The 13686-nt window shown below is 41.4% G+C and overlaps 1 protein-coding gene across 1 annotated transcript in view; it reads left to right on the top strand.

The window, feature by feature from the left end:
• PDXK (pyridoxal kinase) overlaps nucleotides 1–13686 on the top strand; it is an 86093-nt gene that overhangs the window by 36521 nt on the left and 35886 nt on the right. The window contains exon 2 of the mRNA XM_073359264.1: nucleotides 6817–6871. Coding sequence (XP_073215365.1) covers nucleotides 6817–6871 — 55 coding nt within the window. The remainder of the gene's footprint in view (nucleotides 1–6816; nucleotides 6872–13686) is intronic.

The following is a 13686-nucleotide window of genomic DNA, read 5'->3' as shown; positions in this document are numbered from 1 at the left end:
CCCAGCAAGAGCTGGCTGACTATCCCCACATAGTCCAAGCTACTGGTTTTCCTTGACTCCTCAGATGAAGGATAATTCAGACTCTTTCTGTGTGTCCTTATATCTCAAGATCTGCCTTTGTTTCAATGGTCAGTTTGGTCTCCTGTCTCTCTTCGGAGGCTAACTCTATTTTGATTAAGGTGTCTCCTGGTGTGTTCCAATGTTGTGCTTTCTGCTGCCATTTTACAAGCTAAATGTTCTTCCTGCAACCTCAAAACAAATGAATAACCATTGAACTTTGCCACACTGGGTTGGAGGTTTTGGTCTCTTTTCTTTGTCTTCAGAGAACTTGCTTATCAGTTCCTGCTGACATGCCTAGTTTAAAGACCTTTTAGTCACAGACTTTAAAGTATAATATCAGTGAGTATCCCTAATTCCATACACAGTATTGCCCCATGCATTTCACAGTGATATTCACCAATGTGGTGGTATTTTTCAAAAGATGCCTCACAAGGCATATTTTGTACATATTCCATAGCAGTTGTGTGTAGGGTATGAATACAGGGGTGCCTAGGGTCACAACAACAACACAAATTAAACTGAACATGATAAAAATATTTTTTCTAAATCTTCCATTTCTACTAAGCATAGGTGCTAATCTTAACAACAACTGGGCAAACTTTCTCAAACAAGGGGTGATTTTAAGCTGGTTGTTCTCCATTGGGAATGGTGGAGCTGGGGTGAAGAAATATCCTGCATCAATAACAGAAATATATAACTTGAATACCTTCTGGGGGGAGAGGAAAAAGCAAATTTTAAACAAAATGATAATTATCCCAAGAACACTTAAACACCATAGACAAAAACAATAAATTTTCATTTAGACATGAGCCAGAGCTGTGCAGTACAGATCTGGATATCAAACCTCAGAGGTATTATTGGATGTAGAGTTTTAGACTGGTTCACTATAGATACTAGGATCCTGATCTAGGGTCATAGTCTAACCTGAAGTTTTGGAGGATGGTTGCATCTGAAGTTCAGTTAAGCTTCTGCTTTCCTGTTTGTGGTCAGGAAAGATAGGCTATCAGTCTCTTTTTTTAAAAAAAAAAAGGCAAACTTTGTTAGTAAAAGTCCTTCAAGTATCTTTTAAATGTCCATTTCTCCATGGGTGACTCACATTCCCACCCCCAGTCCAGGATAGTGACCTCTGCATTGCAGGCAGAGCAGGACAGTGTCAGTCTCTTTCCCTTCTGTCTTTGTGGGGGAAGGTTTAAAGCTAAGTTGAACTCATTTGTAAAGTTGTATCCCATGTTTCATAGTTGGTCATATTTTTATTGTATCCTGATCCAATGAGCGTGAAGGTTTTTATTTAGTTTTTCAAAAGTTAGCTGAAGGAGATAGTAGGGATCCGCCAGTCATGTCTTCTGCTTATCAGACTCATCTGTCTATGGTAGCATTCGACTCTTCAGAGATTTGTTTTAATAAACACCTCTAGTTCCTCTGACCAAGATTTCTGTAGCGGTCAGTTATATTGTATGAGATGAATGTGAGCAGCCTTCATTTCGCTCTTCAGAAGAACTCTGCTTGAATTGAGCCTAGTCTGAGGACACCTTGCAGTCTCTATTTTGGGATTAACTGAATTATCTCCCACCCCCAAACACAAACTGGGTTTGGCTTAGATTCACCCAGGATCTATGATTCTATTGGTGGAGTATGTCCAAGGCAGAGAGGTAGCTAGGGGTGGGGAGAGGAGGCAGAATCCATGAACTTCCCCCTGCCAAAGGGGGTGTAGAGGGCCACTGCAGTCCAAAGGGCAGATGATGCTAACCTGGAAGAGGGTAGGGCCAGGGCAACTGGGAGATAAAATTATTCTGTGCATTCCTCCAACAGTCTTTGCAGGACCTGCTCCTGTGGAGCCCCAGCGATAATCCACGTTCCAAACTAAGGGCAGCAATCTCGCCGGAGGAAATGGGGCAGGGTCATGTGCATGTAACACCCCTACCCCAAGCAGAGGTTGGCATAGGAAAGTAGTAACCTAAAATTCACTGTGCCTTTAGTAGTGAATCTAGCCCCAGGTTGGAAAGTGTTTCAGGACTTATTAGATCTAATGTGGGCAACATTCCAAGCTGGCTCACTGTATTCTATTTAAATTATTTGTTTATACATACATCAAAAGGTGCATTGTAGAACAAATACAAAGACATGGTCTTAAGATCTAAACTTGGGTCCCATGTGAATGTTCCCCAACCTCCACGTTTCCAATTGGATACAGTAGTCTTCTTAACTGGTTTCTGAAGAAATCGCTGTGTATTGTTGCTGCATTCAGCAGTGAGCTGCATTCAGCAGTGAGTCTGGCAGTGTATAATTTGTGTTATATAAATAGTGTATGGTTTATTAATATCTACTTTTTTTGGTGCTGCTTGTAGCAAAGTGATGTCTAGCAAAGTTCAGGAGGCAATGGAAAAAGCCATTTGTGTCACAGGTAAAATATTCAGGGCATTTATCACACTGCAGGAACCCCACTAGGCAATTGACAGGGTGGCACTTGAGTGGCCTGTGCCATATTTGTCAAGCAGAGTCTTTTAGTTTCTGTCTGCTTCAGTGAACCATAACAAAGTTACCAGCTTGAATACTTTCTTCCTTGATTAAACTGTGTGAAACTGCCATATGGATCCAATTTCATAAGTCTCATGTTCAAACTTTAAGCTGAATTTGTGTTCAGAGTAGTAGCGAGACGTTTTCTTGAGCCTCATTTTCTGCTCCGATCTAGGAGTAACATCTTTAGTACCGGTGGGAGTCTCTATAAAAAGAACTTGTTCTAAACAGAGTAGCAATGTTTTATTGTTTCAGATGAATCATTGCTACATAGTTCTGTGCTCTCTGAATGCGTACATAGGAACATAACGCTATAGGAACATAATATTAGTTAAGTCCTAGTACTCATCTTGGCCTTGTCTAGAGTAGGGTTTAAAGGCGTAATGTTAGCCTGCATTAGCTAATGCAGGCTAACACCATTCTTTAAATAATAGTTTGGACAAAGCCCTGAAAGACAAGTTAGAAGTCATGACAAACTAGGTTGAACTTCATTATATGTTGTCGGGGGTGGGGACAATACTATTTATCCTGCCTGACAGTAATGACCATACTGAAACTAACCAGCTTCTGGCTCTGTCTGAATTGCAGCTCCGTCACTGAAAAGCCATTGCTCTGTTTCCCCAGGAGAGCTAGTGCCTTCTCTTTCTCTCTCTAAAACACTAGTTGCTGATGCCTTTTGTTGTTAACACAGAGCAGGTTCTGATGAGAAGTGCTGAACCCAGAAGCGTGAGAGTATGCCTAGGCTGGCGCTGGAGAGTGTCATTTCCAGCTGGCAGAGACATACCTGCACTACATCTGATCGAGCTAGCATGCTAAAAACGGTAGCGTAGCCACAGCGGTGTGTGCAGCAGGAGGGGCTCGACACCCAAGTATGTACCTAGGATCTCAGATGGGATTGTGCTTGGACAGCTAGCCCCTCCTGCACCTTTCACCGGTATAGTTACACTTCCATTTTTAGCATGCTAGCACAGCGCTAGCATGGATATGTCTTCTTAAGATTGAAATAATACCTCCAGCTCCAGTGAGAGACAGGCTGTGATGCTGTTCAGGGGTGTCTGAGGTGAATTGGTACCACCGGCTTACAACGGGAGGGAGCCCTCTCTGTGCCCACCAGGGGAAATGCTCCTCACCCACTGGCTGCTGGTAACGCAGGTGCTCCATTCCGGGCTCCATGAGCCCTGCTCTTTCCTCCTGCAGACTAGCAGTTTTCACCCTGCTTAGGGCGCAGGACATGAGTGTAACAATCTTCTGGACATCCTGGGGTTCATTTTTTCTCTGTAAATTTCGGCCCTGTATCTAGTCTAGACAGTAAACATAGGCTTTCTCCACAGATGTTCATTGTTCTCACGTTGATTGGGTCAGCGCCCAGATTTCCCCTTCTAAGGTGGTAGGTTTCACTCCCAACAGATCTGGAGCATACTAGTGCACATGTTACACTAAACTCAAAAATTGTTTTCTGTGCAAACATCTCGCAGTAACCATGACAATCAGCTAGTTCTTCTCTTTCAGCAGAGACCACAGCTGACCCCCGCTGGGGAAATATGGAGAAGATGGTCAGGCGCAGAGGTATTAATACCTGCCTTGGCCTATCTGTGTTACACAGGTCCTCTCTTAAATCTTGCATTCCTGTACAATATTTATCTGCTGTTACCTTGGGTGGTCCAAATAATGATATCTGACAGAAATTAGGGAACTTTCTGTATCTATTTTTAGTTTGTTTACTCTGTACATTTAATAACACTTTGTTTTATAGTCCGTTTCCTGTGTTGTGTGTTGATGTGTGAGAGATGCACACATTGGAGACAAAAATACATAGCTAAAAAACCACAAACTGACTCTGGGGCAGGTGTAGTACCTGACACTACTTTTAATCAAACCAGTGTACAGTAACCCACCTTTCTGTCTAGCATTATTATTGGATTCTTTTTTTCCTGTAGTTGCTAACTGACACCTGCCTTTTTGTACGAGACCAATTCTGAGAACCCATGTGAAGTCTAACATGGTCTGTAAAACTATAGCTGCACAGTATCTGAGGGGAGGAGGGAACATCATCTGCAGCAGATTCCGCCAGCCTCTTGTTGCTCCAGGCCTGCTGCCAGTTTTGTGTGTGTGTGTGTGTGTATGGGTTTAAGATAGTCTTATTGCTGGCACGACTTGCTCACATGGTCTTGATTTGCATGAGGGTATTACGCTGTTGATGACAAAGAAACAATGTGTCTCCCCGTGAAGAGTGTGACTGGCAAAAGCTTCAGTTAACCCTCTAGCAAACTGCCTGAAAATGGATCATGCACGATTATTTCTGCATCATTACTGTTGTCTCCCATGACTCACAGAGCCATATATAGCAGCTCTTCTTCTGAGGAGAAATTTTATCCATAGCAAAGAGGATGTGAAAACAAATACTAAATGTCAATGTGTTGTCAGATTTGTATTAGATTTTTTTTTAGTGGTGGATCAAACTGTAGCATGACTTGAACACCAGATTAAAAAATATAGTTATTGCTATCTCTTTCTAGTAAATGGACAGTGCAAAGTTAAAAATCTTCACTGATTCCCCCCCCCCCCCCACCTCCCCAGCCTTGTCTTTTTAAGTAATAACACAATAGATTATTTTTAACTGGGAGGTGGGGGAGGAAATAAATGTTTACTTTGCGCTTCCCTCCCCTCCCCCCCCACCTTAGGCAGTCAGAACATATTTGAATTGCAAATATTGCAAAGGAAATTTATTTGTTTGGGGGGTTTTTTTATTAAGATGCCTCCATTGAATTAACACTTTGCCACCAAAATAAAATCTCAAAAATAATAATTTCTCATGGTCTTGAGTTTCATAAAAGCTTGTGAAATCTAAATCTGGGGGCAAACAGTGTTTGTGTTCACCCACCTGCCTGAAAAGACCCTGGAAAAGATTTGGGGATCATGGTGGATAATCAGCTGAATGTGAGCTCCCAGAGCAATGCTATGGCCAAAAGGACTAATGTGATCCTTGGATATAGATAGGTGATATAAATAGGGGAATTTGTGATCCTTGGATATAAATAGGGAAATCTTGAGTAAAAGTAAACAGGTTATTCAATCTCTGTATTTGGCACTGGTGCGACTGCTGCTGGAATACTGTGTCCAGTTCTGATGCCCACAATTCAAGAAGAGCATTGATAAATTGGAGAGGGTTCAGAGAAGAGCCGTGAGAATGATTAGAGGCTTAGAAAACATGCCTTATAGTGATAGACTCAAGGAGCTCAATCTGCTTAGAAAGAGAACGTTAAGAGGTCTATTGATTACAATCTAGGTACCTGTATGAGGAACAAATATTTCAGTCTAGCCCTTGGGGTCTGCCCAACGACCTACTTTGTCACTGTGGTCTCTGTCAGTCCATGGCGCTTGCTATCGACAAATCTCAACTGACTAGATTTCATGGTGGCCTTCGGGCCCTTCATTGTGCTGATGAAACTGCTGTTGGGTGGGTCAGCAAGCACTGCAAACGCCAGAAGAAGCAGAATCTAGCCCTTCAGTCTAACAAAATCCAATGGCTGGAAATTGAGGGTAGACCCATTCAGACTGGAAATAAGGTATAGATTTTTAATAGAGAGGGTAACTGACCATTGGAACATTTTACCAAGGTTTGTGGTGATTCTCCGTCACTTGATTTAAAAATTGCCAGATTGGACTTATTTATTTTTTAAAGATTTGCTCTAGTACAAACCAGAAACTATTTGGGGGAAGTTCTATGGCCTGTGCTATACAGTAGATCAGACTAGATGATCACAGAAGTCCTGTCTGCCCTTGAAATCTGTGAAAAGGTTGTTTTTTTTTTTTTCAGAACCATGAGAACTGCCCCCCCCCCCGCCCCCACACACCCTCCATTATCCCCCTCTGATTTTATGTTCATTTGGCCCCTTGAATTGTAGAAGTGGCATTGCCTGGACAAGACCTTACTTCAGACCCTACGAGTGCTGCTCTACTAGCTTCTGCCTGCTGGCCTCCAGGCAGATCTTCTCTTTCAGATATGGAGCTCCACTCTTCTGGTGGGTCCACTGTGTGTGTGTGTCTCCATGCCCCTTCCTCTACTAAAGTACTGTATGTTTACCACTGGTTACTCAGCTCTTACTGTAAATCACACTCGAAGCTTCTAAATGTGTAACAGACCATGGTAACCCTTTGCCTTCCATTTTATGATCTGAGTGGCATTCTGAGGAAAGTTCTGTTTTAATAATAATAATAGTGTTCCTTTATTCTGTGTTGCAGGTTCTGGGATTTGAAGTTGATCCTGTGAATTCTGTCCAGTTTTCAAACCACACAGGTAAATACGCACGCATACTCTTGAAGTACTATTGTGCATCCACTGTGGTGACTTTAGGCCTACCAAACACTCATTCAGCCTGATTGCATGTTATTGGAAAGAAGATCAGTCATTCAGTGATCTCCTCCTTTTGGATTCAAGACAGGACAACAGCGTTCAAGGCTTGAGCCAAAGCCCGTTGAATTCAATAGGCTTTGAATAAAGGCCTAAATCTAAAGGCTGCTCTCAAGTGAAAAGTTACGTCTGCAGAGCTATGTCTCTGAGGTGTGAAAAGCCTGCACCCCTGAGCCACGTAGTTAAGCGGACCTAAATCCCTGTGTAAACAGTGCTAGGTTGACAGAAGAATTCATCCATTGACCTAGCTACTGCCTCTCAGGGAGGTGGATTTGCAAGGGCGACGGGAGAACCCGTCTTGTTGCTGCAGCAAATGGCTACACGGAAGTGCTACAACTGCAGGTTTTTAAATGTAGACATAGCTTAAATGTAATGCGTTCCATTCTGCTGCTTCATGGAGGGTGGATTTTTTTTTCTTAGCCAATTTAGAAGAAATAAAACCGCATAAGGAGAGATATCATGTCAATATAAGACATTAGGCAGTGAAATAGAGCACGTATACTGCTTCGCCATCCCAGGGTGTCTGAGAGTGGAGGCAGTGACACTTGTACAGTGAGTCACTTGCCTCTTTTGTCAATACTCCATTATTGCTAACTTCAAACTTCGAATACCCTGAGTCTGACCCCCCAAAATACGTGTGGCTTAAAGTCGTGTATTATTTTTTAAAGTACTACAGTTTGGGTTCATATTTGCTTTCTGGTTGGTGAGCCTTTTGGTTGCATTTTTGTCACATTTTCAAGCTTTTCTGTGCATCCATGAGGGCTAGAAACTTTTTAAACATGAAAGTTTAGATTCTTGCATAATCTAATGATTCCAGTCACTGGGGCTTGAAGAGAGACACCAGTATTGTGAGACTTGCTATAACAATTGTGAGAGCTGGCAACACTGGCTCTTTAGGTTTCCCTTTCTTTATGCTTTGTCGTGCATAATTTAGTAGAAAAATCCCTACCGAATGCAGGTGGTATCAGAGCATTTAAGAGCGTATAAAGTATGGACAAAGAGAATTCTTAGCTTTTTTTTAGAAAGTTATCTGTTTCAACTAGGGCTGTCAAGCAATTCAAATAAGTAATCACAATTAATCGCGCTGTTAAACAATAATAGAATACCATTTATTTAAATATTTTTTGATATTTTCTACATTTTCAAATATATTGATTTCTGTTACAACACAGAATACAAAGTGTACAGTGCTCACTTAATATTTATTTTTGATTACAAATATTTGCACTGTAAAAAACCAAAGAAATAGTATTTTTCAATTCACCTAATACAAGTACCGTAGTGCAATCTCTTTATCGTGGAAGTTGAACTTACAAATATAGAATTATGTACAAAAAATAACTGCATTCAAAAATAAAACAATGTAAAACTTTAGAGCCTCCAGTCCACTCAGTCCTACTTCAGTCAATCACTCACACAAACAAGTTTGGTTACAATTTGCAGGAGATAATGCTGCCCACTTCTTGTTTACAATGTCACCTGAAAGTGAGAACAGGCGTATGAATGGCACTGTTGTAGTCAGTATCACGAGATATTTATGTGCCAGATGCGCAAAAGATTCATATGTCCCTTCATGCTTCAGCCACCGTTCCCGAGGTCATGCGTCCATGCTGATGACGGGTTATGCTCAATAACGATCCAAAGCAGTGTGGACCGACACATGTTCATTTGAATCAGATGCCACCAGTAGAAGGTTGATTTTCTTTTTTGGTGGTTCGGGTTCTGTAGTTTTCGCATCGGAGTGTCGCTCTTTTAAGACTTCTGAAAGCATGCTCCACACCTCGTCCCTCTCAGATTTTGGAAAGCACTTCAGATTCTTAAAACTCGGGGCGAGTGTTGTAGCTATTTTTAGAAATCTCACATTTCTTTGTGTTTTGTCAAATCTGCTGTGAAAGTGTTCTTAAAACAAACATGTACTGCGTCATCATCCGAGACGGCTATCATATGAAACATATGGTAGAATGCAGGTAAAACAGAACAGGAGACATACAATTTCCCCCAAAGGAGTTCAGTCACAAATGTAATTAACGCATTATTTTTTTAACGAGCATGGAAGCATGTCCTCTGGAATGGTGGCCGAAGCACGAAGGGGCATGCGAATGTTTAGCATATCTGGCATGTAAATACCTTACAATGACGGCTACAAAAGTGCCATGCGAATGCCTGTTCTCACTTTCAGGTGACATTGTAAATAAGAAGCAGGCAGCATTATCTCCCGTCAATGTAAACAAACTTGTTTGTGTTAACGATTGGCTGAACAAGAAGTAGGATTGAGTGGACTTGTAGGCTCTGAAGTTTTACATTGTTTTATTTTTGCATCCAGTTATTTAACAAAAAAATCTACATTTGTAAATTACACTTTCACGATAAAGAGATTGCACTACAGTACTTGTATGAGGTGAACTGAAAAATACGGTTTCTTTTGTTTATCATTTTTACAGTGAAAATATTTGTAATAAAAATAATAATATAAAGTGAACACTGTACACTTCGTATTCTGCGTTGTAATAGAAATCAATATGTTTGAAAATGTAGAAAAACATCCAAAATATTTAATAAATTTCAATTGGGATTCTATGTTTAACAGTGCAATTAATTGCTATTAATTTTTTTTAGTTAATTGCATGAGTTAACTGCTGTCATAAATATAAAGGGAAGGGTAACCACCTTTCTGTATACAGTGTTATAAAATCCCTCCTGGCCAGAGGCAAAACCCTTTCATCTGTAAAGGGTTAAGAAGCTAAGATAACCTCGCTGGCACCTGACCCAGAATGACCAATGAGGGGACAAGATGCTTTCAAATCTGGAGGGGCGGTGGGGGGGACGGGGGACAAAGGGTTTGTCTGTCTGTGTGATGCTTTTGCCAGGAACAGATCAGGAATGCAGCCTTACAACTCCTGTTAAATTAGTAAGTAATCTAGCTAGAAAGGCGTTAGATTTCCTTTTGTTTAACGGCTGTCAATGGCTGGTAGAATAAGCTGTGCTGGATGGAATGTATATTCCTGGTTTTGTGTCTTTTTGTAACTTAAGGTTTTGCCTAGAGGGATTCTCTATGTTTTGAATCTGATTACCCTGTAAGGTATTTATCATCCTGATTTTATGGTGATTCTTTTACCTTTTCTTTAATTAAAATTCTGATAGATTTTTCATTGCTCCTAAGATCCAAGGGTTTGAGTCTGTGTTCACCTATGCAAATTGGTGAGGATTCTTATCAAGCCTTCCCCAGGAAAGGGGGTGTAGGGCTTGGGGGGATATTTTGGGGGAAGACATCTTCAAGTGGGCTCTTTCCCTGTTCTTTGTTTAAAACGCTTGGTGGCGGCAGCATACGGTTCAAGGACAAGGCAAAGTTTGTACCTTGGGGAAGTTTTTAACCTAAACTGGTGAGAATAAGCTTAGGGGGTCTTCCATGCAGGTCCCCACATCTGTACCCTAGAGTTCAGAGTGGGGAAGGAACCTTGACAACTGCGATTAATCGACAGCCCTAGTTTTAACATCTTTCAAAAGATTGCATGAGTTGGGATATTTTTAACACTGCTAGAAGCAATGTGCAGAAGGCTTCTAGAGCAACAAGAATTAGTGCTCTCAACTAACTGCCAATGAAATTCCAAGAGGAAGCACTGAAACATGTCTCTCTCATTAAATCTTGACCCTGGTCCAAATTCTGCTCTCTTACCTTGTGTAATCCATTGATTTCGGGAAGGATAAGTCAAGTTGCTAGGAAGCATTGAGTGAAATCCTGGCCTCGTTAAGTCCTGCGGAGTTTTGCCATAGACTTCAGTGGAGCCAAGAGTTCACTCTTTGGCGCAAGGTCAGGATGATGAAAGAATGTCCCAAGGACATTTAGGAAGCCAAAGTATGCCGGTCATCTGGGGAAGCCGTGGAGAGAGTAATAATTAAACATAGAGAACATTTCTTTGACATACACTTGGCCCTGACTAAAAGCTGCTTAGTTGGCTGGTTGCCTTTGACCAGTACAAGAGTGCTCTCACATTGCTAGAGTCCAAAAGCCGTAGAGCTGATTTAAATTCCTTTCACGCTTTTGGTGCAATAATGTTTTTCAGTATTTTGATAACTTGATAAAATTGTTGTAAGTTCCAGAAATGTAGGTGGTCACAGATTTGCTTGCAATAGGTACCTAAATGTTTATAATTGATGGGGATTTCATCTAGGTTTTTTTTTACTGCTTTTGTTTCAAGAATAAATTAATTTTATGCAGTGTTAAGAGAGTCAGAGATTTTAATTAGCCCATAAAGTTAAAGGGAAGCTGTTCTGAGGGCCACCATATTAAATTATCAATAGGATGATCAGATTCTTGAAATGGACACAGGGATATTCGTTTTTTTAACCGTGTCACCAAGGGATTTGGAAAGGTTTGCCAGCGGAGTGGGGGTTGGCCACGTGGGAGGTTTGGCAGCTACTGGTGATGGTGGGAGGAGCAACAAATTAGTGATTCTTTTTTCTAAAAGGGCAAAGTACTGACAATCCCAAGAGCTCAAAATGATGAAACTGCCTTTAGAATCATGAGATTATTAAAAAAATAAATGTTGAGTTCTTTTAATATGCCTTCTGGTGTTGGAGCCATGCATCTATATATGTGCTAGGGTGACCAGATGTCCTGATTTTATACGGACAGTCCCGATTTTGGGGTCTTTTTCTTATATAGGCTCCTGTTACCCCCCACCCCCTGTCCTGATTTTTCACATTTGCTGTCTGGTCAACTAATATGTGCACACAGACAAATGCAAATAACCAAGTGCACACAGCCTTTGTTGTTGTTGTGGGGAAAGCAGCGCTGATTGCCAAGTTAGATTACTATTTTTATATTGTAGCAATTTTCCAGAGTCAAATGTTGCACTGAATGAAGTGAGGAAGATCAGCGTTGCCTTTTCTTAAAGGCAAAGATCTTACGAGAGTCCATTCAGTTGCACTGTTGTGAGAAAGGCAAATGGCTGAACTTCTGTTGAAGAGCTGACATTCAGCTGCTTTTTTGTAAAGTTATAAGGGAATGCTACATCCCAGAGGGGAGAGAGAGAGATTTATATATGTAAAAGGGGGGAAAGTCCACTGTGACATTTTGGATCCTGTGTTCTTTCAGTCCCTCTCACTCTTTTTTCTCCCACCCTTTCCTTTCCTTTTCTTTTAAGACTTGGTCTTGTTAGCTCTCTTTGTATTTTGTCTTTTGTTATCAACTAATGGGTCTGATCTTCTAAATCATCCTTGCCATTTTTGTTCTTGTTTTCAATCACTACAACAAAAGATGATCATTGCCGACTACGGCTCAGAAAATGCAGCTTTCTATAGTCTCTGGCGATCCTGAAATGCAAGGCAGTGTTTTTAATCAAAAACCCCAGGAAGCAGTTTGCCATGTTGCCTGGTGAGGAGTAGTTACTGTATGGTTACAGGAAGTGACTCACCTCCAAACGACATTGTGCTTCATACACGCATAAAAGAAACTGTCACACGGCTTACAAAGATACTCTCTCTTTTTTCTTTTCTTTTTTAATTGTTTGGTCCAACAACCCCCGCCCCGTGTAAGAGTGCAAATCTAGTTTGGAGGGCTTTATTTAGCATTTTCAAAAAAAATCCTTGTATGCTGCTTTCCTTTCTAGAAGTGATTGGCAGATTAGTTGGCAGAATATACGGAATGTGTTTTTTTTTGTCATTCTGAATCCCATGCCTGAAACTGTTCCAGAGAAATGGCCTGTATTTTAAAAGCAAGGAACTTTTGACTTCCATAGTAAGGGAGTTAGGCTCTGTGGTTTTCTTGGTAGCTGGGGGGGTCTGTGAAAATTATGATAGTGCCTTGCCCATCTTTTTCTCCCCTGTGTCACAGCATCCCTCCACGTATGCAGCTACAGACTGAGAAACTCTGTGCTAGAGTTTTGGGCCGGGTGTACACTGTGAATTATAGTGTGGCAAGCCAGGGTGTGAAACTGCTGCACGTCTGCTTGCCGCGCAGTAGTGTCCAACAGCATACTGAAAACCCCAGAGTGTGGCTTTGCGTGCTGGTGTTTGAAAGCATAGTCACTAAACCACGCTCCGGGACTTTCGCTGCGCTGTAGCAGTGTCCACACGGGATGTTATTGTGTGGCTAACAGGTGTGCTGAACATTCACAGCCTGGCTTGCTGCGCAATAACTCGCTGTGTAGATGAGCCCTAAGTGACTCAACAGAATTCCCTGATGAATTATGTGTCAGAGCTGGGAATAAACTCAGACCTCCTGCCTGCCATGTGTCATAAACACAAGATCTTCTTTCCTCCTTAGAGGCTTTTTAAAGATTCTTGCTTTCACTCAAGCCACTCAGTACAATTTTGGGGAGCATTAGAGGAGAAACTCAGGCTTCAGAATAATGTGTGTTGAGTGGGATGGGGTGGAAAGAAGGGGAAAAACGTCAGAGACTCACATGTCTCTTTGCAAGACATATATATTTATAACTGTCTTTTCCCTGAAAAAACTGTGTTCTCCCCGAAGGGTGTGGGGTGTGGTATGGTTTGGTTTTGAGTTATAATGCAATTCCCAAGTTTATAAATAAGTTTTTAAAGAAGAAAAAGAGTGGTGGAGGGGAAAAGACCAGAAGAAAAAATGTTCGAAAGCTTCACAGGCACAGTCCCTTTTTAATCCAGATGGGTTAACCTGGTCCCTTCCTTGGAGAGGCATGACTTTACACATCATGATAGGGGACTGAACGTCAAGAGATGTC

The sequence above is a fragment of the Lepidochelys kempii genome, chromosome 1 (assembly GCF_965140265.1).
Source record: "Lepidochelys kempii isolate rLepKem1 chromosome 1, rLepKem1.hap2, whole genome shotgun sequence".
Classification (NCBI taxonomy): domain Eukaryota; kingdom Metazoa; phylum Chordata; order Testudines; family Cheloniidae; genus Lepidochelys; species Lepidochelys kempii.
Note: the sequence above shows the minus strand (reverse complement) of the source record. Positions and strands in the feature narration are given on the sequence as shown.